This window comes from Phyllosticta citribraziliensis (assembly GCF_038025025.1).
Source record: "Phyllosticta citribraziliensis strain CPC 17464 chromosome Unknown J3D65scaffold_2, whole genome shotgun sequence".
NCBI lineage: Eukaryota > Fungi > Ascomycota > Dothideomycetes > Botryosphaeriales > Phyllostictaceae > Phyllosticta > Phyllosticta citribraziliensis.
In genome coordinates, this window is record NW_027117339.1 from 1,809,007 (window position 1) to 1,822,084 (window position 13,078).

General features: G+C 53.7%; 6 protein-coding genes across 6 annotated transcripts; 4 read left to right on the forward strand and 2 right to left on the reverse strand.

Annotated features, from left to right (window-relative positions):
* Positions 1–260: 260 nt before the first annotated feature.
* Positions 261–3,674, forward strand: J3D65DRAFT_221429 (adaptin N terminal region-domain-containing protein). Its single transcript, XM_066794591.1, has 3 exons — positions 261–979; positions 1,030–1,258; positions 1,312–3,674. The coding sequence occupies exons 1-3, from the start codon at positions 395–397 to the stop codon at positions 3,513–3,515; spliced, it is 3,018 nt and encodes a 1,005-aa protein (XP_066658872.1). The 5' UTR covers positions 261–394; the 3' UTR covers positions 3,516–3,674.
* J3D65DRAFT_614299 (cyclopropane-fatty-acyl-phospholipid synthase) lies at positions 3,632–5,482 on the forward strand. Its single transcript, XM_066799191.1, has 3 exons — positions 3,632–4,015; positions 4,105–4,591; positions 4,650–5,482. The coding sequence occupies exons 1-3, from the start codon at positions 3,908–3,910 to the stop codon at positions 5,408–5,410; spliced, it is 1,356 nt and encodes a 451-aa protein (XP_066658873.1). The 5' UTR covers positions 3,632–3,907; the 3' UTR covers positions 5,411–5,482.
* Positions 5,483–7,569: 2,087 nt separating this feature from the next.
* On the forward strand, positions 7,570–8,664 carry J3D65DRAFT_221445 (uncharacterized protein). Its single transcript, XM_066794592.1, has 3 exons — positions 7,570–7,678; positions 7,735–8,489; positions 8,548–8,664. The coding sequence occupies exons 2-3, from the start codon at positions 7,786–7,788 to the stop codon at positions 8,564–8,566; spliced, it is 723 nt and encodes a 240-aa protein (XP_066658874.1). The 5' UTR covers positions 7,570–7,678; positions 7,735–7,785; the 3' UTR covers positions 8,567–8,664.
* Positions 8,665–9,470: 806 nt separating this feature from the next.
* J3D65DRAFT_600317 (uncharacterized protein) lies at positions 9,471–9,934 on the reverse strand (the record flags this gene model as incomplete). The annotated part of the gene is made up of 2 exons (XM_066797962.1): positions 9,471–9,661; positions 9,718–9,934. The coding sequence occupies 2 exons, from the start codon at positions 9,932–9,934 to the stop codon at positions 9,471–9,473; spliced, it is 408 nt and encodes a 135-aa protein (XP_066658875.1).
* A 386-nt stretch (positions 9,935–10,320) lies between these two features.
* J3D65DRAFT_614309 (EXS family-domain-containing protein) lies at positions 10,321–12,107 on the forward strand. Its single transcript, XM_066799192.1, has 4 exons — positions 10,321–10,558; positions 10,617–10,666; positions 10,723–11,737; positions 11,795–12,107. Exons 1-4 carry the CDS (start codon positions 10,468–10,470, stop codon positions 11,875–11,877), a joined length of 1,239 nt encoding a protein of 412 aa, XP_066658876.1. The 5' UTR covers positions 10,321–10,467; the 3' UTR covers positions 11,878–12,107.
* A 176-nt stretch (positions 12,108–12,283) lies between these two features.
* On the reverse strand, positions 12,284–12,721 carry J3D65DRAFT_664942 (uncharacterized protein; the record flags this gene model as incomplete). Its single annotated transcript, XM_066802800.1, has 3 exons — positions 12,284–12,345; positions 12,480–12,609; positions 12,707–12,721. The coding sequence occupies 3 exons, from the start codon at positions 12,719–12,721 to the stop codon at positions 12,284–12,286; spliced, it is 207 nt and encodes a 68-aa protein (XP_066658877.1).
* Positions 12,722–13,078: the final 357 nt, after the last annotated feature.

The following is a 13,078-nucleotide window of genomic DNA, read 5'->3' on the forward strand; positions in this document are numbered from 1 at the left end:
GTTTGGCCGCAAGGGTCGCTTGCAAGCGTTCGCCGTTCCCGCTCAACACTGTCCACGCCCTTCTTCACTCTCGCTCGACTCTGCCCCGCGCCAAAACTTGCCCGATGCCGTCCTCCAGCGCATAATGTTGTTGAACACGCAGCCCCGCCATCGACCACCTACGATATCATCACACCGCCTGGAAGCTGTGGGCTCACAAGTGTTCTTTGACTAAATACTATCGCCATGTGAGTGTGTCGCTCTCTTGGTTACAACCTTGCTGACACTCTAGCGACTCAGGTTCGAGAAATCACTCTACGACCTCATTCGAGGTCTGCGGAATCACAAGGGCAACGAGCGCGAGTATATCCAGGCAAGCATTCGAGAATGTCGCAAGGAGATCAAAGGCTCGGACATGGACTTGAAGGCCACGGCACTTCTCAAGCTCACCTACCTCGAGATGTTCGGCCATGACATGTCCTGGGCTTCATTCCATGTCCTCGAGGTCATGTCGTCCCAAAAGTACGCGCAAAAGAAAGTTGGATACCTAGGAGCAGTACAAAGCTTCAGGCCGGATACAGAGGTTCTGATGCTCGCCGAAAATCTGCTCAAGAAGGATCTGAACTCGCCGCAGCCCACAACGATAGCTCTTCCTCTGATGGCCATTCCGCATGTGATCAACCCTTCTATGGCGAATTCACTTCTCTCGGACCTCCTACCCCGCTTGACGCATTCGCATCCTGCAACGCGGAAGAAGACGATTGTCACTCTATACCGACTTGCCCTGGTATACCCAGAAACACTACGACCAGCATGGCCCAGGATAAAGGAGAGATTACTGGACGACAACGAGGACGCGAGTGTCACCGCTGCCATTGTGAACGTCGTTTGCGAGCTCGGTTGGCGCCGACCCCAAGACTTCCTTCCCCTCGCACCTAGGCTCTTCGACCTGTTGGTCCAGGGCGGTAATAATTGGATGGCCATCAAGATCATCAAGCTTGTAGGTCCACGAGAAACCCAGGATATCCTGCCAAAACTAACGATTTGCAGTTTGCAACACTTACTCCGTTAGAGCCCCGTTTGATCAAGAAGCTACTGCCCCCCTTGACCCAGATCATCCGAACAACACCGGCAATGTCACTTTTATATGAGTGTATCAACGGTATCATCCAAGGAGGCATCCTCGAAGGCGTTGAAGGCTCCGCAGAAGGGGAGGACCTTGCACGACTCTGCGTGGGCAAGCTCCGTGGCATGCTCGTCGTTGAAGGTGACCCAAATTGTTAGTCTACTCGGACGTGGAGCAAATTTACCCCTTGCTAATCGAGGAACTAGTGAAATATGTGGCCTTGCTTGCTTTCGACAAAATTGTCAGGTCACACCCTCACTTGGTAGCTCTCCACCAAGATGTCATCCTCGAGTGCATCGATGATGCGGATATTTCCATCAGAACGCAAGCGCTTGGCCTCGTCGTGGGAATGGTCAACCCTGACAATCTCACGATCATCGTCGGGCGGTTGATGCGGCAATTGAGAAATGCGCCCATTGCTTCTGCTGTGGACGATCCTCTCAATGACCGAGGCTCGGAAGAGGGCGTAATACCCAGGGCAGATCTGGACGACGACGAAGCCGAGGAGTCACTCCGTCGCCAAGAAAGAAAATCCGATCAACCACCTCCGCTACCCGAAGACTATCGCATTCGAGTCATTCAAAGCATTCTAGAAATGTGTTCTAGAGAGACATATGCGAACATCAATGACTTTGACTGGTACATTGACGTTCTGGTCCAGCTCGTGCGGGTGTCACCCGCGTCGAGCTTGACGTTTTCCGTTTCTGATGAAATGCCCGAGTCAGACGGAACCTCAATGGGAGACCAAGAAGATGTCTCTTACGACATTGGCAAAGAGCTTCAAAACGTAGCAGTACGGGTACGAAACGTCAGACCGGAAGCCACCGAAGCTGCGCAATCGCTTATCCTTGTGGACCGACGGGAGCAAATGTTTCCTGTTTCTGGAAGAGGTGGACAAGGTGTTCTGGGAGCCGCTGCATGGATTGTCGGGGAGTATGCCTCACTTCTCACAAATCCCGAAGGGACTCTCAACTCCTTGATGCACTCATCTTCCGCTCATCTCCCACACCATATTCTTGCAATCTACATTCAAGCAGTTCCCAAGGTCTTTTCATCCCTCTCAGCCGACGATGGACTATCCTGGACGCCGGAGCGAAGGACCACTCTGACGCTTCTGATGGCAAGAATAGTCCATTTTCTGGAGCCTCTGGCCATGCACCCAAATCTGGAGGTCCAAGAGCGAGCTGTGGAGTACCTGGAACTCATGCGCCTCGCATCTGAAGCCGCATCGGGTCACGAGGCTGGTCCTAAAGGTGGCGACTTTGTTGACCCACCACTGCTGCTCACTCAAGCGATTCCGTCTCTGTTTACTGGACTTGAGTTGAATCCAGTTGCCCCTGGGGCACAAAAGAAAGTGCCTGTACCCGAGGACTTGGATCTCGATACGCCAATAAACGAGAATCTGCAAGGACTCTTGCGCAGCGCCGACTTTGATCCATTCATGGTGCAAGAAGACGACGACATTTGGGCATTCTACAGCACGCGAACCAAGCCAGTGCCTCAATCAGACGCAGCCGCAGATCGGCTCGAGTCGCCCCGTGCAGAACCGACGTCTTATCAGGGGAACGCCACTGAGGAAGAGTACCTTGACCCTGACATTCTTGCCAAGAGAAAGGCAGAGCGCCGGGCAAGACACAAGGACGACCCCTTCTACATTGCGACTGAAGACGACTCGGGTGCTTCGACTCCGCTGCACAACATCATCAAGAACAGCAATGGCAACGACTTGGATATTGACTCCATCCCGATCATGGATTTGGATCTGGAAACCAAAGACCGCCTGAGCGAAGGGCGGGCAACATCATCGGACCGGATAAAGCCGAAACGCAAGGCGAGAAAGAATTTTGAAATCCTTGTCGATGAGAATCTTGGGCCGGACGAGCCGCCGGCAAACGAAACAGCGCGGCCCGAACTGACAAGACCGGCCCCAGGAAAGGCAAAGAGATCTTTGCTGGAGGTCGACTCGAGTGGGTTGAGCGCTCTCTCGCTGGAGGAGAGCGGGAACAGCCAGCTCGACGTCGAAAGACGGGAACAGGAAGAGGCGGAAATGCAAAAGGCACTGAAGGAGGTAGAGAGGCTGCGGCTGGAGATGCAACGGGCGAGCGAAAGGATCCAAGAGAGGGAAGAGACGGTTGTAAAGCGGAAGAAGAAGAAGAAGCCTTCCCCGGGAGCATCGACCGGAGACGCGACAATACCAGACGTCACGCCGGCGGGCAATGGAGACGGCGGAGGAGCGGTCGTCAAGAAAAAGAAGAAGAAGAAGGTCAAGAAGACGGAGGCGTCAGGAGGCGACGAGGGGGAGGCTGTCGCCGGACAAGAGGCCAAGCCGAAGAAGCAAAAGAAGAAACGGGTGGTGAATCTGGACGAAGGCGAAGCTTTGCAGGAGACTAGGGCGCCTGCAGAAGGTTGAAGCTTGAACGGCTACAGGGCTCTGGTTGGTAGGCTAGAAATAGCGTGGCTTGCCGGGCGATAGAGAATCGTCAAAAAGCATTCATCTTCATCAATCAAGCATTTGCGAGGATCAATTGGCATTGGACACGGTGCGCAGCGCGAGAATGGCATGACGCCAGCGACGGGTCGGGTGCAGGTGGTGGTGGCTACGTGGGAAAGGGTCTGCCCGTCGTCCGTAGGCAGAGCCAGGATGAGGTTGCAGCTTGAAACGTGGCCGTGAAGGTGGCCCAAGCTCGCGCACATCCGGGCGCCACGACACGACACCGCCTGCGAGAATCAATCGACTTTTGAAGCAAGCTGGCCAGTCTTTTCCTGTCCTCCACCACGACAAAGACTGCCACCATCTTTGCCATGGCAGACTCTCTCAAGCCGGACTCGGTGGACTCGTTTGAGTTCATCGAGACTCCTCCTGCCGCAACCCCTCCCCCCACCGAGAACTACGGCGTCCGGACCACCAATGTAAGAATGTCCATTTCCCGTTGGCGTCCCAACGTCGGCCATTGGCACGCCAAATTCATCAAGCGCTAACCAATGCCCCTCGCCCACAGTACCCTACCATCAAGAACGCTCCCCTGCCCGCCGATGGCCCCGGCAGCGACAGCTTCAACAACAACATCCTCTTTGCTCTGCTCGGAGGCATTCCCCTCTACTTCACCTTCAAGGTTGGTGGCGGTCTGAAGACATGGCTCTTCTTCATTGTCCTGTGCGCCATTCCTATTCTCATGGCCTTTTGGACCGTGGCCTCGACCTTTGGCCCTCGTAAGAACGAAAAGGCTCGCTACCCTGGCAAGCCCGTCGAGCACTACATTCAGTTCAACAACGAGGAAGACAAGGACAAGTACTATGGCAAGAACAAGATTCCCATGCACACCTTCCACGAAAAGTACTTCGCCGGCGAGGTTGATTTCAAGGGCGACGCCCTCGAGATCCTCGAGTACAGGCACGACTGGGCCAACTTCAAGTTTACCATGGGCTTGTTCATCTTTTTCTTGACTGGCATGATGCCCGAGGTCATTCTGCACACTCGCTCCCAGGGTATGCATACGATTCCTTGGTCGCAGTAAAATTTTCTCCTTGCTTACGCGTCCAACAGATGAGGAACAGGTTCGCGACCACTACGACCGCGGTGATGACTTCTATGCCTGGTTCCTTGGCCCTCGCATGATTTACACTTCTGGCATCATCTCCAACATCCATGAGGAGGAGTCTCTCGAGCAACTGCAGGACAACAAGCTTGCCATTGTGTGCGAAAAGATTGGCCTCAAGCCTGGCGAAACCCTTCTCGACATTGGCTGCGGCTGGGGTACTCTGGCGCGCTTCGCCTCCGTCAACTGCGGTGCTCACGTCACCGGTGTCACTCTTGGCCGTAACCAGACTGCTTGGGGCAACAATGGCCTGCGTCGCGAGGGCATTCCCGAGGAGCAGAGCCGCATTCTGTGCATGGACTACCGCGATATCCCTGTTCCCCAGGGCAAGTACAACAAGATCACTTGCCTGGAAATGGCCGAGCACGTTGGTATCCGTCATCTGGGAGGCTTCTTCCGCCAGGTCCACGACATGCTTAACGACGATGGTGTATTCTTCCTGCAAATCGCCGGTCTGCGCAAGAGCTGGCAGTACGAGGACCTCATCTGGGGTTTGTTCATGAACAAGTACATCTTCCCCGGTGCCGACGCTTCCACTCCTCTCGGAATCGTGGTCGACAAGCTCGAGGGCGCTGGTTTCGAGGTCAAGCACATTGATACCGTTGGTGTCCACTACTCGGCGACGCTGTGGCGCTGGTACCGCAACTGGATGGCCAACCGCGACAAGGTCGAGGCCAAGTACGGCAAGCGCTGGTTCAGAGTAAGTTGAAAGCCACCATCCTGCGCTCTCGAAATGTGTTGTGCTGACATATGATTCAGATTTGGGAGTACTTCCTTGCCTACTCGACCATCGTCTCTCGCCAGGGTGGTGCTACCTGCTGGCAGATCACTTTGGTCAAGAACATCAACTCGACCCACCGCATTGAGGGCGTGCCTACTCAGTACAACCTCCAGGGCGCTTTGAACGCTTTCCGGGCCCGGAAGCACGATTAGAATCTCCATCTATGCATCATCATGTCGAAGAGCTCCTCTTTCGAGGCCACTTGCCAGCGTCCAGCTGGTAAACTGCTCATGAGTTCCAAGCAGCGCTGCTAGCACTCACTTCACAATCTTCGGCTAGGCAGGGAGGGGAGCAAAGTTCAATTGTGTTTTATGCATGACACGGGGCTATTTTGGGCGATGACATGGGTCATTTTGCATGTCGAAACTTTGCATTTTGTCTGTACTGTTTCCTCTATTCGAGAGAGGCCCCCAACCGACCCTTGATGCTGAGGTTTCATTCTGTTGTTCCTCTGACGATTTCAAATGACTATTATGGCATGTAGGGACGGATGGAAAAAAAGGGGAGGTCCAGTGGCGAGGGAATGCGGTGGGGCCAGTGTGGTCAGTGATGGTGGAGGGCTGTGTGTTGGCTGGTTGTAGATGACCCCGGTCTATTCAAATGGAGAGGAAAACATTCCAAGGAGATCGATGTACGCCGGCTCGGGAAGGGTGTTACTTCTTGAACAGTGAATTCACTTACTCCCTTGGCATCTCGGAAGCAACAGGCTGATTTTCATCCAGTACGTGCGCGCCTACTGCTATCTCTGAAAAGTCTCGAAGCCTCTGCATCCGTGCTGACAGATCTGTGAAGTGTTACGGGCTCTACATCATGTTTCAAGAAGGCTCCTTGATGTTCCTACCACGACAGGCATAGAGCCTATTGAATAACCACGACTTTTCATCCATTTGAAGAAGAGCAACCACGCTCTCCTCTACCCTCAACCCACGCAGCCGCCTTTGTTCCAGGCATTCCAGTGTGCCTCTTTGCAGTTTGAGCTCGTGCTCGTAGCAACTTCAGTCGATTTCGACGGCCCCAAATTTGCGAAGCCTGTGTTTTCCCTCCTGAGACCACAGACCGAGAAGAGTCTGGTTAGCTGATTTCAACTTCGGACCGAGAAATGATGTTGGGGCTGAAGTTTTTGACAAAGGTTCCAATAGACTGAGGTTTAAGCAGGCCGAGAATGGGCACACAAAGGAATGCCATCAGCTAGGGGAGGAACCAGCAGACTTAGGCGTCGCGCCATCCAGACCTGTGTCGCCCGCAGCGCGATTGGCCGCTTCTTTCTGGCAACGAATCTTCCACTCAATCCACGCAGGAGTCCTCCAGAAGTCTGGGAAGTTGCCGTACAGCATCTGCACCCTCATCCTATCGACAAACTCCAAGTCAAACTCGTGCCCAACGTGGCGATTGAGCGCACAACGGATGTCCTCGAGTATGTATCCGTCCGGGAGCTCGCCGTATCCGTCTCCCCAAAGAACAATAAGCTCTCCGTCAGTGAGGCCGGTCGTGTTGTGCGCGGGCTTGGCCGTGGTTGACATGACGTCGAGCGGTTCAGATTTGGAGGAGCTTTCAAAGTTAGTTAACTTGAAGCACTGTCCGCTGGAACAACTTACTTTGGTGGGTTGGTTGATGAGAGGTGAATAGGTAAGGTGAATGACTGCACCGAACTGCGGAGGTGACGGGAAATATCTTCCTCGAAAGAAGAGATCTCGATGTACAGAGTAGAAGTGGAGGGCGGATAGTGAGTGGAAAGGGAGAAAGGTAAGATATTCAGCGGCCTTGTTTATTGCCCGGGGCTCTTGTGCACGCGGTGAGAGGCGATTATATCTTGTCCAACTGCGTGCCCATCCTCCGAACTCCAGTCCTCCACACTCCCATCCCCAACACACTTGTCCTCTAAAAGTTCATCTTCCATATTCTTACCTTCCAACTCTCATCTTTCACCCTCTCCTCTTCCACCCTCTCCTCTTCCACCCTCTCCTTTACCCACTCTCTCCTCTACCCACTCTCTCCTCTACCCACTCTCTCCTCTACCCACTCTCTCCTCTACCCACTCTCTCCTCTACACACCCTCTCCTCTACCCAACCACTCTCTACCCAATCATCCTGATCTCTCACATCATTGACTTCGATTGATTGCATTTTTACGTCTGGATTCCCTCTTCTCGACCCAAATATAGACACACTTGATACAAGTGCCTGTCTATCTCCCAGGTGAGTGCTTGCACACCAGCCAAAATACTCCCACGAGAGCTAATACGCAACGAAAGTGAGGTCAACTAGGAGCAGACGAATTGCGGCAAAACACCACTTCCCCAACCATGGGTCACGGAAGGGCGCCGGAAAGGAAACGCGGCTTTGATGAAATACAAAAGGACGACAATGACCCGGCGTCCAAGGAATCAGAGAAGCCAGTCAAGAATTCGAGGAAGACTTTGCACCTAACATCCGAAGACGACAGGCGGACTCTGAGGGAGAATTCGAGCTCACCAAATAATCTTCAACTCATCCTTACAAAAGATGCTGTCTACGCAAGAGCCCTCTGCACGGTTGAGTTGTTGAAGGCCAAGCGGGATATTCTGGTCAAGCTGGATGGCAAAATGACGGCTATCAGGAACAATGTCAATGTCGCTCTCGACCGCTTTACTCAGGCACTCATCAAGGCCTTCCGCGGAAATCCTGAAATGACAGCAGATGATTTCGGTTTCAAGAATTACCAATTGATCAATAACCCTTCTGACCGCAAGCGCTACAGTGCGCAAGAATTGATTGATCGGTCAACGAGGTATGCTCTGGGGTCCAAGATTGAGATATACAGCAGCTTGCGGTACGCAGTAGGCATGTCTGCCTGCATCGTACGTTTCACCCTGTCCGAAGTTCCCGAGTACATCACCTTTGCGGACTTGGACACTTCTGAAGCACACAATTACAACAAGGCCTTCCACTTGGGACGATTCTCGGTTACAATGAGGGGCGCCTTCCTCAAACTCACTCAGCTGATGACAGGCATCACGGACAAGATAAAGTGGATCGACTCACGGATGAACCAGTGCACGAGCAACTTTGTTCTGACTGGATTGAAGGACAAGAACGAGATGCTGAAGCAAGCAAGCAAAGTCCTCTACCTTCGGGACATTCGTGACCTGGATCAAAACACGTTTATCCAAAGCGTCAACGGTGTCATCGACTTTTATGAGCTTGATCACTTGGAGGACTTCGAGCCACAGTGCAGGCTTCTCGAAGAGTACGGAAGAGTGCTTGCGACGGTGAACGATACTACTTCGGACCAGCCCGAGCTTTAATGGGATTGAAGAGCTGGTAGGGGGTACTGGTTCTTCTGGATCTTTGGTCTTCTTTTTGGCACTTGCTTGCTATTCTTCTGTGGACTTCTCTGGCCGACTTCTCTCATTGGCAACCCCGGTTGGCTTCTCTTACTGGCTTCTCTTGCAATCCTTTTCTGCTTCCCCATTCTGCCGGACCAAGATAAAAGTTACCACTTCTCTAATTGACCTTTCAATCTGCTTCTTACATGAGCTCGTGGACGTCTATGTGGATCGAGAGGTGTGTCCGGTAACGGTAAGCCCTTGGACATCCCGGCCTGCGCAGTCCATCTACGCGCCACAGTGGGTGTCGAAAGAATTTAGACATCGTTCACTGCTAGTTTTCATCTCCCTTTGCAGCGATGCCCAAGGAGCATTTGTCCGCCTTCTCAGCGACGCTTAGGGAGCAGTCGTCCGCCACCATAGTATGTGCAACTTTTCGAATTGATAGCCAAACCGGCAGCGCAGTCACTAGCCCCAATGAGAAGAGACAGAGGGAATCTCGCAAAGAAATTTCGTGAGATTGAATATGGATAGATGCGACATCGTCTCATGGAAAGGACCGTGTTGCTTTAAAAGCTGCTCAGTCGGAAATTGTCGTCGTCCTTCAACGGTATGACTGAATGGGACCAAACGCCAGAGTCTTCATGCAAACGCAACGAGGAATAGGGAAAAGCGCTAAGCGCCTATTTTCCCTTTTCATTCCCTGTGGCTACGCGGTCAATAGATATCGACAGAGGAACGACTCGAAGCAAAACACCATCTGCTGAGGGGGTCGACATACCCAAAAAGGCCTCGTTGAATTTTTTGGCAATCGGGTTCGGAGGATCTGGCCGTTGTGCAGCAAAGTTCTCGTGAAAGTGCTTGGAGCCGAGACCTGCGTTGTCGTTAGCCAAGAGTCTCGAGAAATGCTTGGATGCGGACTTGACAGACCTCCCTCGCCTTCTCTGTGTTGATGAGTTTCATTCCTTTTACCCCGGGGCGTTGCTACGGCAGGGGTATGCGTGTGTGTTCCTCCGCCGGCAGAAAAGGCCTCTGCGACTTGCTTTGTTGCTGGTGTGTGAAAGACGCCGTTGTATGCGGGGATGGTTGCAATTGCTCCAACGGTAGCGGAGACGGTCCAGAAAGCTTTGGATCTGAGGAATGACATGTTGGATATGTGTAGAACTTCAATTGGAAGCACGTCTGAAAGAAGGGCGAGTTCAAGAAGTTTTGGTGTCGTTTGGGCGAAATCGAGGTCGGTGGACTTGTGTCAAGGTGGGAGGACTTGGAAATAGTGAGAAAGTGAGCGCAGAGGGGATTGCTTTTGTAAAGACATGGCGGAACACCGATGTCATTCGCGCATGCGGCTTGCTGGTAGTGGTCACCTCATCCCTATCTGGTACCTAAGGGAATCCAACTGCGTCATGGACTTTGGAGTAGCATCACTAGCAGGGATCTAGGTCTGGGGGACGCGTCGGACTAACCCGGCGGCCGGAAGGGCTGCGTGAGGTGCAGCCAGGCCGGCTGGCCGACGCCGCCCGCATCACCGGGGGAATGGGGAACGTGGACTCAAGCCCCGACAACCATTGCGCCCATCTCTGCTCCAACATTGAACCCTCGATCCCCCGTCTGACTTGCTTTTCCCTGCATGCGCAACGGAATTCCCTCCTTGGCGCGGTGAATTAGGAGGAGGACCGCAACATGGACGGCGACCCTCGTGTTGAGCCGGAGCTGGACTCGTTTAGTCTCGTCCTGCCTCTGCCCTACCGCGTGGCATTTTTACTAGTTTTGGGTTGGTTGTAGGCGAATTCTGGAATTGGAGCAGAAATTGTGCTAATATAGAGTGCTAGGCGTCTGGGCTTGGGGCGCGAATCTCCATTACCTCCGTCTCGTTCGCATTGTTGGTCCCCCCGTCCTCGACATCCCTCTTCACGACATGCCGCTGATGCCCTCTAGGATGTGCCTTCTTTGATTCGATACCCTTCGCGGTCTTCAGCAACACACCCATCGCACCATTTGTCCACATATCGACTGGCGACGCTGCTCACCATTCCTCTGGTCGTCTCCATCCTCTTCTTCTGGCTGTTCACTCGCGGAAACCCATCCCTGGTCGTCGATTGGGAGGTACTCCCGAACCTATACCTAATAGTCCTCGTGCTTTGCATAGTCCTCCCCTGGCACGCCATTTCTCGCTCCGGGCGCTCTCGCTTCGTCGCAACCCTCCGACGGATAAGCATTGGTGGACTTGCCGAAGCTCAGGATGGGAAATTCGGCGACATCCTCCTCGCCGATGCGCTGACATCGTACGCCAAGGTCCTGGGAGACCTCTTCGTTGCCCTGTGCATGTTCTTCAGCTCGAGGCACTCGACGGCCAAGCCTGACCGTGGCTGCGGCGGAACCTTCTGGGTCCCCTTCATCATCAGCGTCCCCTATCTGATCCGATTCCGACAATGCTTGATTGAATACGTTCGCGTGCGGAAAAGCAATCAGAGAGCAGGGGGAATCGGCAGTGCTGGCTGGGGAGGCCAACATCTGGCCAACGCGGCCAAATACTCGAGCGCCTTCCCAGTCATCATCCTCAGCGCGCTGCAGCGCGGCTACGATCCGGCCAAACTCGGGATGACCGAAGCAGGCCTCTTCCGTTTGTGGCTCTTCGCCGTTCTGGTCAACTCCATGTACTCCTTTTATTGGGATGTGACCAAGGATTGGGACCTCACGCTGCTGTCTTCGTCCAAGGAGCGCAACGACCCGGAGCATCCTTGGGGACTTCGCCGCCACCGCTTCTTCCACGCCCAGCAGATCTACTACATTGTGATTGCCATCGACTTTTTGCTGAGGTGCACTTGGAGCGTCAAGCTCAGCCCACACCTGGACCACTTCAATGACTTGGAGGGCGGCATCTTCATGATGGAGTTCTTGGAGGTGTTCAGACGATGGGTTTGGATCTTCTTCCGCGTAGAAACTGAGTGGGGTAGGTTCCGTCCTCAAATGAATGCAGAATGCGGAACTGACGACAACTTCTTCGCAGTGCGCAACGACCGTGGCCCGGCGCCCGACGACATTCTGCTCGGGGAGTACCACAACGGAGGTCCCAAGTATGATGACGATTAGGCTCGTCCACGCGATACCCTTCGTTTCTCTTGCCCATCTTAGAACGTTTGCATTAGAGCGGGAGGCGAACTGTAGGAATTTGCGTTGGTGGATTATCGAATCTTTTTGTATTAACAGCCTATCCAACCTTCTAATGTGTTGTCGAGTCACTTTGCACAGTCCAGTCCGGTCCAGAATCAGGAGCCAATGAGAGGAATTGTAAAACTCTAGCCGTAAATCTCCTTTCGATGCTTCCCTCATAAGAGCGGCACCAGGTTGTCCTTGAATGCTTCGTCGGATATCGCCCTTAACTCCAAAAACCCAAACGTACAAGAAGCCCCATTCAACTCTTGAAAGCTGACAATGTCGCCCCTTTTTTGGTCCGTAGAGAGCTTCTGCCACATCTCCCACGCCGGCACTCATAAGCCTAGAAGAACAGCCTCAGCAGTTCGAAGATGAGGCCACCGCAAACGACGAAGGCGAGGACGACTGCAATGCGGAGGACGAGTCAGCCAACGTGCACCTTGAGATAATTGCCAGCCCCTCAAATATGCCACTCCATGTGTGTTCGCGCGCCAGTCCACTGCAACGTTTGCCAGGGGAGGGAGCGGTTGTCAACGTACGGACCCAGCCCTTGCTAATGGGCGCCTTCTGCACCTCCTGCTTCTTGACGACGGGGGCTGATTTGCCGCGCTTGGCCGCTTCAGCCTTGGCGAAGCGCTCGTTGGCGAGGCGTTGCTGGGGAGTTTGGGCCTGCGCGTACTGTGTTAGTCAAGAGTCTTTGGCGCGAAGGTGATGGGTGGTGTTGGGAACACGTTGTTAAACGAGGGGAATGTTTGAGCGGGAATACGGAGGTGTAAGGCATGGGAAATTTGCGAGAAAGCGCGTGGACGGGGAAAGTACCATTGCGTTGGTGGGGAGTGTTGAGGTTGTTTGGTCAAGGGAGAGAGAGACACGGGGTGGTGCGGCGAGCTACGGTAGGTCGATGTCCGCGGAGGAGGCGCGGAGGTGATGGCTGGAGCTGGGTGCTGGATCGGGACTGTAGCTGTCGAGGAGCGTATGGGGGCAGTGAGAAATTTCCGAAGAAAATAAGGGCAATTGCAAAAAGAAGCGTCTCTCGACTCAGTCGCGGAGCTGTGTTTGTTGGTGGTCGTTTGGGTAGGGTTCGGATAGACAGGTGGTCCCTTGGGGAAAGTGGATGCCCGGCCCTGGGATGTTCGTT